The sequence below is a fragment of the Acomys minous genome (genome assembly GCF_964271855.1).
Source record: "Acomys minous genome assembly, chromosome: 9".
NCBI lineage: Eukaryota > Metazoa > Chordata > Mammalia > Rodentia > Muridae > Acomys > Acomys minous.
In genome coordinates, this window is record NC_140490.1 from 60,611,691 (window position 1) to 60,626,916 (window position 15,226).

Genomic DNA, 15,226 nt, shown 5'->3' on the forward strand with positions numbered 1-15,226 from the left:
GTATAGTACAAAAAGAAACTCATGACCAGGCAGCAGGTACCCTTCAGTGTGCATGGGCAGTGGAGCCTGTGGCAAGTCAAACTCTGGAGGTGACATGGGTATAATAAAGTATGTGATGGGCCATGACTCCTGACCTCATATACACAGTACGTTGCATAAAGAAAGAAAAAAATAGTTTGTAAGAAATGAACTGAGATTTCTCATGATGTATGTGTCCTTGAACCAGCTAATTAGAATGTTTTATTTTCTCCAAAACACAAGATTCAAAAAAAAAAAAAATCCGAATGTGACTGTAATACTGTTACCTAGTATCTTAGCTTGCTTTCTGTTGCTGTAATAAACACCCCAACCAAACAGTGACTTAGGGAAGCAAAGGCAGGAACCAAACAGTGTCTACTGGCTTGCTCTCCATGGCTCGCTTAGCCTGCCTTCTTGTGTGTCCGAGAGTGGGCATCAGCCATAGCGGGCTGGGCAATGCCACATCAATCATTAATCAAGAAAATGTCCTACTAACATGCCCACAGGCCAATCTGTTGGAGGTGGTTCCCCAGCCGAGGTTCCTTTTTTCAGGGGGTAAAATAAAAGTTTAAGAAGAGTTGTTATGAAAGGAATTGGTAGAAACTGGCAATGGTATCCATATGCAAATGCATAAAGTTTTAAAAATGAATGCACAGATGAATCTGATGGAACGTGAATCCAACAGAGGAGCACAGTTCTTGCAGGATGATGGGACCCGGTTTCATGAATTTCTTGTTCAACAGCCCCAGTCCCAATTTCTATATTCATAAAAAACAAAGGTCATTTTTTTGGATGACAACTAAAGTGTATCCATGGACCCATGTCCTATTTTAGGAACTGTAGTGGAGGAATTGAAATGCAAAGTGGAAAGGCTCTGGAATGGAAGTCCACACGGTTGCTATGCAGGAGAAGAAAGGAGAAATACTACCTCTGCTTGGGAGAGATGCTTCGTTTCCAAGTTCCTCTAGATGTCAGTATTACATAGGGAAATGGAACTATAAATAGCCTGTGGCAATGAATGGAGGCCTTGCATTATTTAAATGGTAAAACATATGTGACACATAATTACAACAAGGAAGAGCAGTCCTCTTGGTGACTGGCTCCCTTGCCTTCAGGACTGACAGATTCTGTGCTTGGCCAGACCAGACTCTGCCTGAAGAGTATGGATGGACACAGCATGCTTGCTCACATTTGCCACCGGATACTCGCTGCCAGACTGGTTCCAAGGGGTTTTGTAGCCAGACTCGTTATTTTGCATATTTTGATGAGCTAGAATAAAGGAACACACACCAGGCTTCCTTCATTATTAAGCTCACCTCCACTCTTGCTGTAGTGTACATGCCATACAGGATAAATCCCAAAACATTGTGTCTACCAATACACCAGACATTTTTATTTCAGAAGGAGAATTACTAAGAGTCAAATATAAAATGCCATCAACACAATTTGTTAAGCTGCCCTAATTGAATATAGATTTTTCAGACTTAAAATTAAATTATCTCTTTCTGCCCTCTTCCGTGTTGATTCTAACCTTTCAACTAAAGAACATATATATCTTCCTTGCTGTACTAATGCTTTTATTTTCTGGCCTGTTTTGTTACTCTTTCTATTCTATGGTGCCTACTCTGCAGTAGCTCCCAATCAGTGCTTAACTTTGCAGGTGGGCTAAAATCCCTTTCTATACCAGAAAAGCAATACAGAGTCTGCTGCCACTTAGAGCCCAGACCAAGCAGAGAAATGAATTAGGACCCTGACTTCATTATAAAAAAAACCTGTGGCTGATAGTCTTTCTCAAAGGGTTTCTGTGACTCACAAGTGAGTTAACCATGCAAAGTGTGTTGAAGAATTTCTCATAGACTGTGTATGTTAGCTCTCATCCTCATCCTCATCTCCATCATCACTACCACACTATTATAATCATCATCTTCATTGTTATCACCATCACTACATCACCACCATCACCACCACCACCACCACTATCACCACCATCACCACCACCACCATCACCACCACCACCATCACCATCACCACCACCACCATCACCACCACCACCATCACCATCACCACCACCACCATCACCATCACCACCACCACCATCACCATCACCACCACCACCACCACTGTCTCTTCTTCTTCCTCCTCCTCTTCTTCTTCATCATTTTGTGATAGTTCTGGTCTAAGCATCAAAGCCATAATAAACCCAACATCTAGGAGGAAACAGACTGGTAAAAACAGTTCAATGAAGTATTTCAAGGGACACTGGCATTGGCATGAGCACCCCATGTCTGAGCCCACATGCAGAAGTAGCAATTGACTTTGCTTGAGGAAATTGAAGGACTTTTTAATTTTTTTAGCTGCCATCTCTGTACTTGCACTTAAAAGTGAGAGGCTTTCTATAGCTTTGATCTCCAACCTTGGCTTTCTATAGATGGACTAAATGTGCTAAATGTGTTGTGAGGTGCCCATCTTGGGGAAGAGATGCTTTCTGAATTATAAGTGTATTTGCAATTTGTCTTAGTCCCTATACTCTGCACTTACGTGACATTTCATATTTGCTAACACTACCACCCCCAGAGCAAGTTGTATTCTGCTCCAAAGAGGGGGAACTGATTTTCTGTGGCTTCATGTGATTTCATTACATTTACAATGTATAACATAGAATTTGTGTGGACTAAGCTAATGTTCACCTTTCACATGGTGTGAGAAAGTATTGGTTAAGCTAATCTGGGAAACTAGGATTGTGAGAACACTTAACTGCTTGGGAGGAAGGCATCTTCTAGGGAAAGGAAGCACCATTGTTAAGAAGCATACTGCCTTAATCTCGTAGTTTAGAAAGCTCACTCACATATATCCTCTGGTTTTTATTCAATTTATATGTGAGACACATAAAGACAACTGAAATGGAGGTCAAGCGTGGCATACACATTAGTAATACCCCTTAATGAAGTAGCAAAGACAGACTACCTTCCACACACCATGACAGAGTTCTGTGGAATTCCTTCAAAAATAGTGACTCCATTTTTTGATATTGCTGTCCATACCAGGTTTCATTAATTTTGACTATCTTACATTTTACATGACTGTCAATTTCTGTGCTTTCCCCACCAATATTTGATTATACAATATAGTAGTTTCAACTTAGAATAATTTTCCCCTTACTCCTGAGGAAACTAAGTAATCCTTGGAGACATTTTGGTTTATTAATACCATTTTTAATTAGCAACATTTCAGTTAGACAAGAAGAATAGTTTTTGTACAGCAGGGTAAATATAGTCAGCAATAATGCATTATGCACTGTAAAACTAATTAAAAATTAAATTTCAAATATCTGAAGTAATTTTTTTTTGTCTTCACTTCTGGAGGGCAAGGTTCTCCTGGCAGTGTTGGGGAGAGGCCAGGTATAATGTTATGATGCTTTTTACATGAAGAATTGCATAGCCTGTGTCAGTAGCACTGAGGCTAAGCAATATGAATACTGTAGGTAATCTCAATTGCTTGGTTGTGTACCCACAGGTTGATGAAAATGTGTGGTCCAACTCAGCACTGAATGAAAGGACAATTGCCAAAGGTGGAAGGACATCAGCTATCACAGGTAACAATCTTAGGAGACTTAGTGTTCATCCAGAGAGTTCTCTTGGTACTCTTTGTTTCTTTGTTTGGTTGATTTTACTGTTGTTGTTCTTTTGAGACAGAGCTTCTTCATGTATCCTTGACTGTCCTGGCTGTAGACCAGGCTGGCCTTGAACTCACAGACATCTGCCTGCCTCTGCCTCACTGAGTGCTGTGATTACAGATGTGTGCCACTGCACCAGCTGGTACTCCTGTTGCTGTGGCTGTTGTTGTTGTTGTTGTTTGAGACAGGGTTTCTCTGTGTAGTGCTGGCTGTCCCTGGAACTCACTTATAGAGATCCATTTGCCTCTGCCTCTGCCTCCCAAGTTCTGCTGTTGTTACTCGTATTTAGAGGAAATTACACATTCCTGAATTCTGTAGAAAGGAGTTCTGTTTTATTAATGTGTTTATCTGATTGGCTTTGGCCTACTAGAGACAAATAAGAAAATTTCTTGACATCCAATTATCAGTCATCTGGGTGTACTTTGTTCTGAGTTGCTTCCGAAAGCTTAAATCTGCTGCTAAAAAGAAGTCAGAATAAAGATGCCATTAAATAAAGACAAAATTAAAGTGATTGTGTGCATTGTTGATTACAATGTTTTGTGTTCTGTGGCTTCTAGAGAGATCTGACCAGGAAGACCAGTACTCTGCTGAGAAAGAAAAAGTTACTAAACTCAACAAGAAAAATGCTGAGAAGACCAGCGCCTCTGAAGGTCAGAGGAGTCATGCCATATGTCATATGGAAAGACAAGACAAGGCAAATTTTATTCCAAGGAATTCCACAGAGCTAAGAGAGAATGCAGGTGGAAAAGATGGTCAATGCATCAGAAGTCTGGAGACACAAGAAAGCAACATTCAGGGAGATAAACAAGGCGCCGAGGATAAAAATGGATGCCCATTTTTCAAAGGAGGGGGAAACGGGCTTCCTTCTAAAGAAGGTACCAGAGGAAGAGAAGCCGAGAACAGAATTTCAACAGCTGCAAGTGACACACTGCTGGACAAACATTCAACTGAAAACCAGCTTGTTGATGAACTGAATGCTGGCCCGACCCATGAGAGGTACTGTTACAGTGTTACACATCCACAGGTGGTGTCTCTTATAGGTCTTCCTGCTGTACTATTTGAGACCATTCTGGAAGAAAACAAAGATAGTCTTAAAGGCAATGTTTAGAACCCACTCTCCTGACTTGTATTAATTTTTCATGGCTACATTTTCCTATTATTCTATTTCTCTTTCTTCTTGCCCATATTTTCAGTTATTTCTCTCCTTTTCCCCTCCCTCCTTCCTCCCCTCTCTTCCCTCCTCCCTCCTTCCCTCAGTCCCTTTCTTCCTTCTTTCCTTGCTTCCCTCCACTGGGGGTGTGGGTTGGAGCTCAGAGCATTGTTCCATCTAAGCCTGTGCTTCCTCCCTCAATCCCATTTGATTTTTTGTTTGTTCGTTTTTGTTCTGTTTCTAAGTCTTACACCAACACTAAGATCATCATCTTTAATACCTCCAGCAATCAGTACCCTTTAAAGACCAAGTAAAAAGTTTTGCTTTTTGACAATAAAAAACATATCCTTTCTAAGTCTAAGATTTAAATAATTTTTATGTGTAATTATGTGTAAATTAAAAACCCAATCTGAAAGAGTTGGCCTAATCCATTATACATTGGTTGTTTCTTCTCTAATGTACAAAGTAGATAACTGACTAAGTTTCTTCCTTAAAATTAAAATTAAGAAGTGTCTTTTTTTCTTTTTTTTTTTAATTATTTTTAAATTTTATTAATTTATTCAGATTACAACTCAATTGTTATCCCATCACTTGTATCCTCCCATTCCTCCCTCCCTCCTGCTTTCACCCTATTCCCCTCTCCTAGGTCTAAGACTGAGGGGGACCTCCTCCCCCGCCATATGGTCATAGGCTATCAAGTCTCATCTTGGTAGCCTGCTTATTCTTTCTCTGAGTGCCATTAGGTCTACCCATCAAGGGGAGGTGGTCAAATATGGAGCACCAGAGTTCATGTCAGAGTCAGTCCCCGCTCTCCACATAACTGTGGAGAATGTCCTGTCCATTGGGTAGATCAGAGTAGGGGTTCAATATTTACTATTGTATTGTCCTTGGTTAGTGCAATAGTTTGAGCAGAAACCTCTGGGCTTTGATCCACCCATCACGATGTTCTTCTTGTAGGTCTCTAGGACCCTCTGGGTCCTTCTATTTCCCCACCTCCTATATTTCTCTTACCTAGAGTCTCAGTAGGATGTCAAACACAAATTTAGGAATTTTTGTGTTTAATTAAAGTTAGTGGCTCTGAGTTTGTTTGACACAAAGGATATCCAAACACTTCTGATGAGGGAGGTTTTAAGACATAATTCTTACTTAGCTTTAATAATAATAAAACTCATTTTCAATATATTAATCATGGATCATTATTGAAGTTCATTATCATAAGACATACTTAAGAAGACCCGAACCTGCCAGAACATGCTAATTAAGCCAATTTTCCCACCAATAATGGCTCTTCTGTGGCTGTCAATCTTTAGAGAAATTATTGCCTCTTTTTTTTTTATAATTTCTTTCTTCTGTTAACTTAGGTTTCATAAACGACCACTTTTGGGTCACAGTGGTGTCCTTGGATGACTCCCTGTGTCTGGTAATCTACTTAGACTGATGTCCTCAACTGCTGGAAACAGCTGTATCTGTGTCACAGAGCAACATCATCTTCCTCAGACACCTTTATAAAAACATTTCAGTTGCAGGAGTTTGGGCAATCTGAACATTTTTTTTCCTCGAAACACTGAAATCTGCAAATGTATTTTGTTTTCCAGGTGCATCAGTAATAAAAAGGCCATTTCTACACCAGGAACCCATGGAAATTCATCATCAGGATCCACCTTCCAAAACGCTGAACAGGCAGAGTCTACTGGCAGCAGTAAGCGCAGAGTGGCAGAGGAGTGCTTCCTAAATGAGGACAACAAAAAGAGCAGAATAGATGTAGTGAGTACAGGGGAAGAGCTCATCGCTAGGACAGAGGAAACCAGACAAGCCAGGAGCCTGGATGATAGAGCACAGGATGGAATGACCACTTTGAAAGAGCAAGACCAGGCGGTCCCACTGGGTAGGAAATGCCTTTTATTCTGGATTTTTAAAAAGCTTCCTAACTATCCCCAGCAAGGATTCCAACTTAACTTCCCTCATCCTGACAGCTGGAGACATATCCCATATTAATGCAATTAGTATGTTTAACTTGAGCTCTCTTTGTGTAGGTGAAGGAAATAGTCCTATCTATCTATCTATCTATCTATCTATCTATCTATCTATCTATCTATCAATATTTCATCTGCCTGTCTATTTTAGGTGCGTGTGACTATTATGTAGTATGTATATGTGATGCCCAGGAACACGCGTGCTCAGGGTGTGCACCTGTACATGTGTGGAGGCCAGAGGAAGACATCACGTGTCCTGATCCATCATTTTCCACCATATTCCTTTGAGTTAGGCTTGTGGCCATAACACTGGGGTTACAGGCTCAATGCTAGGCTTTTTACTTGGATCCCAAGGATCTGAACTCAGGTCTTTAAGCTTTCACAAAAAGCACTGTTGCCCACTGGATATCATCCCAGCCTGAACGGAGTCTAAAGTAGCGAATGCCTTCTGAAGAATCCTCTCATGATTTTATTTCTGAGCATATTTATGGCATGAGAGGTGAATGTTTACATCAAATTAGATTCCAAGAGATGTGTGCTTTCTGAATATAAAAATGCTGTTAATTTAAGCAAAATTAATATTACTATTTGACAGTATACTTAGAACAGAGTAAGTGCTCAGGAAATAGATATTGAATGAATGCCAAGTTGAAAGAACATAGCTGTTTTGAAGCTAGGCCGTGGTGGTCAATACTTTTAATCCCAACACTCAGGAGGCAGAGGAAGATCTCTGAGTTCCAGGACAACCAAGGCTGCACAGAGAAACCCTGCCTCAAGAAACCAAAAATAAATAAATAAATAAATAAATAAATATTTCTACTCCCCTCTCTTTGGACCCTTGCTGTCTTTATGTAGTAGCTATTTAATAAGTAAAGGGAGATGAGCAAGTTCACGAACAGCAATGGTCACTGGAAAAATGAAGACCATTAATTAGGAGAACTATTATTCATACCTATGCTATTAGGTAAAAAGTGGGAGAAATTGGATCGATGTAGAAAATAACTTACGTAGCTTTATTGGATGTTTTATTTCCATTCAGCCAGGAGAAATTCATCTCTGTACTCTAAATGCTTCTGAAATAAAGCCTAAAACATTTTAAAAAGTAATATATAATATCAACTATTTCAATGACACAGGAAATAATTCATGTTTCCTCCTTCTCCCTGTTTTAATTAAAATATGAATTATACAGGAGCATTTTCCAAAAAGATGGATCAATTAATTCCTCATGGTCAAATGAAAAATGGTCTCAGTCTTTAAAGCATACAAGAAAAAAATAAATGTGGTGTTGGATATCAAGTCAAGAATCTCGTCCAATCTAGGAAAGTGCTCTTCCGCAGTGTCAGCTCCACCCCTAGAGGTGGGACTGTCCTGGGGCTGCAATCTCTCACTGCTTTATATGTTCTAAAAGTTACTCAAAAGAGTTTGTGAGTGATACTTCTTTTCAAAGACAGTAGATAGCATATTCTTGAGTTACAGTCCATTCATACATGGAATGGAAATTTATAGTCTAGGGTCATTAGGAATAAGGCAGGTGGCCGATTGTATTTCAGTTTTATGTGAGCATAGTTTTACTATGAGACATGCTGCTTGATGCTGAAAGGAGGTCGGAGTCTTTGATGGACAGCCCCTCTCCTCTCATCTTACAGATGATGCCCCTGCTCCTGCGGCCCCATTTGATCATCGGATTGTAACGGCCAAACACGCTGCAGTCGACAGTCTGTACGCCGTGAGCAAATCTGAGATCTTAGGAGGGTGAGTGAGGCTCTGGTTGTACAGTCCCTCAGTAAAAAGCAGAGGGCCTTCCCGAGGCAGGGCTGAAGACAGAAGAAATGTTTGCTGATCGCGGCTCGAGAACTGTGAAGACTAAAAACAAACATTTTAAGCGGCTTTTGTCCCAGAAGGTTGACGTGGTAGCTATACTTCCTATCTAGCATCTGCTTTATTTGCCATGTCATAATGTCTGAGACAGGAAAAAAGGCAGTGTGAGTCACCAGAGGAAGGTCCAGGAACTGGCCAAACCCAGGCTAACCCCTAGGAGGAGAAGGGCATCTGATCTAGGTATTCTCAGTGGCATTCTTGCTCGTTTTTCCATTCCTGATGTTTTAGCATTAGAGCTAAAACTATTTTCACCAAATACAGGATAGCCCGTTAGTGGTAATGCATTCATTGTGCAGTAGCTTATCTTTTTACCAGGAGCCAATATTGATGCAGGCCAAATATCACTGGGTTCTCAGTAGTTTTTCTAGGTTCATCTTCTCTGTGGCATTAGCAAATTTTTATATCAATGTCATCATTTGGGTTAAGAAATCTCTCCCAATATGTATAAGAAGAGACTATAGGATACGAGGAGGCATTATTGGGAGGTAGTGGGGACTTTAGAAGGAGGGAGCATAGCTGAATGAAATTAGGTCACCAGGAGTATGTCCTTGAAGGGAGTAGTGGAGACTAAGCAGCTTCTCATCCCCTTCTGCCACTTGCTGCCCAGCTACCACAAAGTGAACAGTTCTGTGGCCGTGATACCATGGGCTGAGCCCTCTGAAGCCAGGAGTGGAAACAAACCTTTCTTCCCTTAGGTTATCTTGTGTATACCCCATGTGTGTTCAGCCAGCATGAGACTACCAGTCTGGTGTTCAGCATGGATCCGATGAGGTGACCTCAGTCTCAAGGTCCTTCCATAACAAGTCATGTGAGAGCCTAAGTATGGACGTCACTGGAGTCAGACAGTGATGGGCCATCCCTGCTGACAAGGCACTGCTAAGATTAGTGCTAACGAGGAAAAAGATGTTTTCTTAATGGAGGTTACATAGGGAGTACTTGGGGCTGTGTCCGTGTGTGCCAGCACAGAGGGCCTCTGGAGTGAATGTTGGAAGCGAGGTACCCACTTTTCTATGTTCAGAAACGCAGAGTAGTTTTGGACTGCTACTACCGCTGTATGTGTCAAGCATGATCACCCCCATCTCTGCAGGCGACAGGAATGTGGTCTTTTTCTGGGTCACTGTGTTGTTTGGAAGCTTCTCTTTTGCTCTCTGCCATGATAGCCATCACTGCACGGAGCCCTGGAAACAGTGTTCTTAATGCTCCATATACGAGAGCAATGTAGGCTGACCCATAGAACTCACCTTGGCCAGTGCTGTTCCAGATACTGTAGATGTAATTGTAGGTTTGCTCACTCAACAGACAAATGCTTGGGGAACTCGTACTCATCCCTGACAGGGACTGATATGGAGCCCTGCAGACCACAGTGCCTCACTGAACTCTTCTTTGACAGGGGGCGTTTTGGCCAGGTTCACAAGTGTGAAGAGAAAGCAACAGGCCTGAAGCTGGCTGCTAAAATCATTAAGACTAGAGGTGTAAAGGACAAGGTAAAGGCTGTGGGAGGTGGGCCTCTCCATCTGGACCAGTCTCCACCATACTAACTGGCTGTTCCCCTCTCCTCAGGAGGATGTGAAGAATGAGATTAGCGTCATGAACCAGCTGGACCACGTCAACCTCATTCAGCTATATGATGCCTTTGAGTCCAGGCATGACATCATCCTTGTCATGGAGTAGTAGGTGTCCTCTCCTTTCCCATCCACTTTCACATACCTTCTGCACAGCAGGCACACCTCAGCCAGAACCATGGGCAGTGCACTTCTGGATCTGAGTTGCAGGAGACATGAGATCTTGCTAGAGCCGGAAAGGAAACTGCTTATAAGTGCAATCTCCCAGTGTGACACGCTCATCAGGCAGAGCAGCACAAAAGAGACACAGCCTGTATCTAAGCTGTGTTCAGAACCAAGGCTGGACTTTATCTTGGGCAATCTAGAGGAAAGTGGTTTGTGAGCCATGTTACTTCCAATGATGCTTTCCCTTACCTTCAGGGGATATGTTCTAACACCTTTAGTGGACGACTGAAATTGGAAAGGGTACTGAACTTATAGGAACTTAAATATAGTAAAGATTAATTCATAAGTTAGCACCTCATAGTAAAACAGAAACAATTGTGGCAATACATACCATGCGAATGTGCTCCCTATCTCAGAATACCTTGTGTTACACTGATCACGGTGACCCCGAGTAGCTAAAACTAGGAAAACGAAGCTGCAGATGAGGGACGGCTAAGCATTCATGAGTACAAAGCACATGCCAAGCCCCTGATACTAGGCTAAGCAGCTTCATCTCAGAATCACTTTTGTAAAGACTCAATCATCTCAGCAGGTAGAGTGCCGGCCTAACAAATATGATAATCTCCCTGGTGCCTGCCCCCACGCCCCAAAGGCCCACAAACAACCAGCACACCCACCACAAAATTCAAGTAGTTCTAATACTGACCAAACAAGATAGGTTCATCTTTATTTCAATTTTTTTTAATCTTAGGTTTTGTTTTCCATAGTATATAAGGCATTTGGAAAAAATAAAATATTCAATATTGGCTACATGTAAGCATTTTTGCACTAACACTTAACCTAAGAACTCAAAAAGTGAGGCCCTGCCTCACTTTCTGTTAACACAGGAGTCCCACCTCAGTGTGTCCTTGAGTCCTCCTCATCCACAATATCTGTTAAGTGATAGAGATAACTCACCCAGAGCTACAGCCAACAATGACAGGGACTTTGAGACTTTATTATGTGACATTGAAGGTATATCCATAATGTGTACTGAAGGTATTTAACATAAGAATCAAGTAGCCTGTACATTAAAGAAGGTAAGGAAATAACTGATCGCGCCCACATGTGCGCACATGCGCTCGCGCACACCCCCCCAAACATATGCACGCACGCGCGCGCGTGCGCGCGAGCACACACACACACACACACACACACACACACACACACACACATGCACGCACTTGTGGAAGAGCTAGAGGAATTGGGCAGCACAAGAAAAACATGTGGTGTTTAAGAAATCAGGACTAAATGTTCCACCTTTTCCTTCTGCAGTGTGGAGGGTGGAGAGCTGTTTGATCGCATCATCGATGAAAACTGCAACTTGACAGAACTAGACACCATCCTGTTCATGAAGCAGATCTGTGAGGGGATACAGTACATGCACCAGATGTACATCCTCCACTTGGATCTCAAGGTAGAGCACGTTTTCCATCTTGTGAAATGCAAAGCCTCCTTAGTTCCTCTCCCATGTTGTTCAGGGGACCTGTGCAATATTATGTACCAGCTTGGAAATGTTGTACGGTCTCTGGTCAGGTTTTCAGGAATTAACACAAATCTGGATATCTGTTCCTCCCTCCCTCCCTCCCCCCTCCCTCCATCCCTCCCTCCTTTCATCCATCCATTCCTCCCTCCCTTCCTCCATCTCTCCCTCTCTCCCTGCCCCCTCCCCCATGTCTTGCTCCTCCACCTGGCCCAACCGTGAACTTCCGGCCTCAAGCTCTCCTCTCAATTCAGTCTCCTCAGAAATGAATTTTAGGTCATTTCCCTACAAGTGTAGAATTAAAAGCAGCTCCATTCCCACATTATTCCTTACTCCTTACTATCAGAGTAAGGAGGTGGTGGGAGGATTTTAGTCTTCAATTCCCAAGTTGTATCTACCCTTTCCTGATCTTAAGAATCCCCAGCAGCCTCTTGACGTCTTCTGGAAACTCTGGTCTGGGATTTACTTTCCTATGAGTTTGCTGAACACTTACTAGGAACCATGGAGAATGGAATGCAGGGAAGCGGGAGGGTGGAGCTCCAATGCCAAACAGCAGAAAGGGCAGCATTCACAAGTCAGAAACCATGAGGGAAGCCAGTCCACTTCCTTCCCCCTCTTTATCTCTCTCATTACACAGTCTCTAGAACTAGACTGTAAATCGATTTAGATAAAACCAACAAAAGACTGAACCCCAGTAACCCTGGTCCCCTCTATGTTAAAGTCAGTATCACAAAGTGCGTCTTCTTGTGTGGCTTCAACATTTTCTCATTTCCCTGTTTGCACAGCATGACAGTGAGATAAATTGTGTATTCTGTGTAACATAGCATATATTGCAAGTCTCCAGGGATGCTACAGCTGAGTAAATCCGGCCTCCTTAAATAGGTTTCCATGGGCCTCTCTTCCCACAGCTTGGCTTCCCTCGCTGTCTGGATTTATGTGCCTTGCCTTTCCTATTCACTCTTGCACAGGAGGAGGAAGAAGGGAAGTGGTACATAAAACGACCAAGTCAGAGGTTAAAAATCATTAGCAAAGTCCTTGGCCACACTGAATATTATAATGAGCATTTTCAAGGAGCACTTTCGTTCACTGTGGAAATTCTACAGATATTCCTAAGGGATTTGATTGGCAATTGGAGCCAGGAACTGACATGTAAGTCAAATGACTCCATCTGTGTCATTTGACTTTGCAACATTGATTGAAGACTTGCGATGGGCAGGTTTAGTTATGGCTTATATATAAAGATAATAATAAAGGTGACAGCTGGATGGGCCACAAAGGACCAGGGTTTTTTTTCAGAGAGCTCCTTGGAAGAAAAAGACTGAAGACATTAAGTGTGCATCGCTGCAGCGAGTCCAGAGGTGACTTTAAAGTAGTCTCCCTTGTAATTTTATTTTCTGCAAATCTTATCTGATAATGGACATTCTTTAGTTTTAGTATCATGGAGATCGTCTTTCAGAGATGCTTCTTTAGATGATGCAGAAGGATTTTTAGGATGCTACAGTATTCTTTGATGCTAGAACAGTTTTTACGTGTTCAGTCCCCTATTCAAGCACGACTCCCAACTGCTCTAGTACAACACCCACTTCTATGTAAAATGGCTTTTACTCTCAGACATCTGTTTTAGAGATGTTTTAGGAAAGGGCTTCCAAAGATACTGCACACAACCAAATGGGCGATTAAATATTGATATGGAGAAGCTACATCATTTCACAAATTGTGTCTGGGTTTTTACCTCGCATGGATCTCCTTTCTACCAGACAGGATGTGGAATGGGGCATGGTCCATGTGAAGGAGGGCATGGAATCCCTGGCACCTGGTAACTGAGCTAATGCCCAGCTCTTAGTGGAGTTGAAATTAGGATTTGAGAGTTCTTGGCTCCTCTTTGAAAATGCTATTTCTTTTTTTATGGATGACCTTGGCTTTACATGAAATTACTTATTTTTCCCAGAGTTAAAGTTTTCTATCCCAATAAATAAAGCTACATCTGTAGGACATTCCAGGGACACAGAGTAGTAGCGCTATAGCTTGATTTTTGTCCCCTCCCCCAAGCCTGTCAGATGAGCAGGGCCAAGTTTTACTAGCATCTAACTCCAAGGGAACACTTAGTCAAGGACTTTAAGCACTGAGACCGAGCTCAGCAAAACCGTGGAATTTTGGAGGATGAAGAATGAGTAGGAGACAAAAGCCTTCCTTTAGCGTGCGACTTTCCCATAGACAAAGCACAAGGGAAAAAATCCAGAGGTCAAAAATGTTCGCATTATATTGCATATTCAGTATGGCTGTTTAACTGAATCAGGCCATTTCTCCGGGAACTCGTAAATCTTGAGGGAAATATTCCTCCAAGAAGGAAATATACTTAATATATTAACAGGAGGAGGGCTCTGTCAGTTCTGAGCTGGCCTCCACCAGCCCGTTTGGAAAAATGCTAGTGCAGCCTCCTCTTTCTCTCCTTGAGAAGGCCCCTGCCTGAACTCATGCGTTATGGCAATCTGTAAAACCATGAGGAGGGACAGGCAGGGTAATGCAAGGTTGGCAGGCTACCCACAACCTCATCCACCACATAATTAAAGGAGAAAATACCCACACAGACAAACCAGGCCCCGAGTGAAAGGCCTGATATGGTTTTCCTGAGCATCCTGTATTTTTAGTTGTGGTTCAAGGACAATTTGAGTGAAGGATGGTTGTTTTCATTGCTAATGTGTCTCTTTCTCCTGGCAGCCTGAGAACATCCTGTGTGTGAATCGGGATGCTAAGCAAATAAAAATTATTGATTTTGGATTGGCCAGAAGGTATGTCTGATTGGATGTAAGTGCAGGGAGAGAGGGAGGGAGTGGGGTGCATGCACATCTTTGCAAAGCTATATCTGATATGGCCCAGTTCTCCTGCCTTCGTTTAGAATTAATTTAATGAAAATTACATTAGCTGCAACCCCATTATATTTGAGATTTGAGCACTGAGAAATTTCTATAATACACATAATAAAGAAGGAAAATGAACACTTAGTCCAGTAAAGTTTATTAACTTAGAAGGCAGTAATTCAGAATTTGTGTTTATCTCAATTTTTGTGTTTGTTCCATTTATAAAGAAAAGACTTTAAAAATGCTAATGGTTTAAACAAGACTATAGAGGGGCCCAGTTTCTTAGGGGGGGGGACAGAGAATTTACATGAGTATGTTAACAGCTCAGCACGTTAATATGCAGAAAGCAGATGCTGTGAAGTACTGCGGCATCTTGTCAGGTTGGAAAGGTTTGTCCTGGCCATGTGCATGTGAGGGACTATGT

The 15,226-nt window shown here is 42.1% G+C and overlaps 1 protein-coding gene across 4 annotated transcripts in view; it reads left to right on the forward strand.

Moving 5' to 3' along the window:
* The window catches only part of MYLK4 (myosin light chain kinase family member 4), a 98,853-nt gene that overhangs the window by 68,405 nt on the left and 15,222 nt on the right, over nt 1–15,226 (forward strand). For all 4 annotated transcript variants that reach the window (XM_084794601.1, XM_084794602.1, XM_084794603.1 and 1 more), the window contains 8 exons: nt 3,532–3,610; nt 4,249–4,687; nt 6,437–6,726; nt 8,464–8,569; nt 10,086–10,179; nt 10,256–10,365; nt 11,737–11,878; nt 14,663–14,733. In XM_084794601.1, the coding sequence (XP_084650727.1) occupies nt 3,532–3,610; nt 4,249–4,687; nt 6,437–6,726; nt 8,464–8,569; nt 10,086–10,179; nt 10,256–10,365; nt 11,737–11,878; nt 14,663–14,733 (1,331 nt within the window). The remainder of the gene's footprint in view (nt 1–3,531; nt 3,611–4,248; nt 4,688–6,436; nt 6,727–8,463; nt 8,570–10,085; nt 10,180–10,255; nt 10,366–11,736; nt 11,879–14,662; nt 14,734–15,226) is intronic.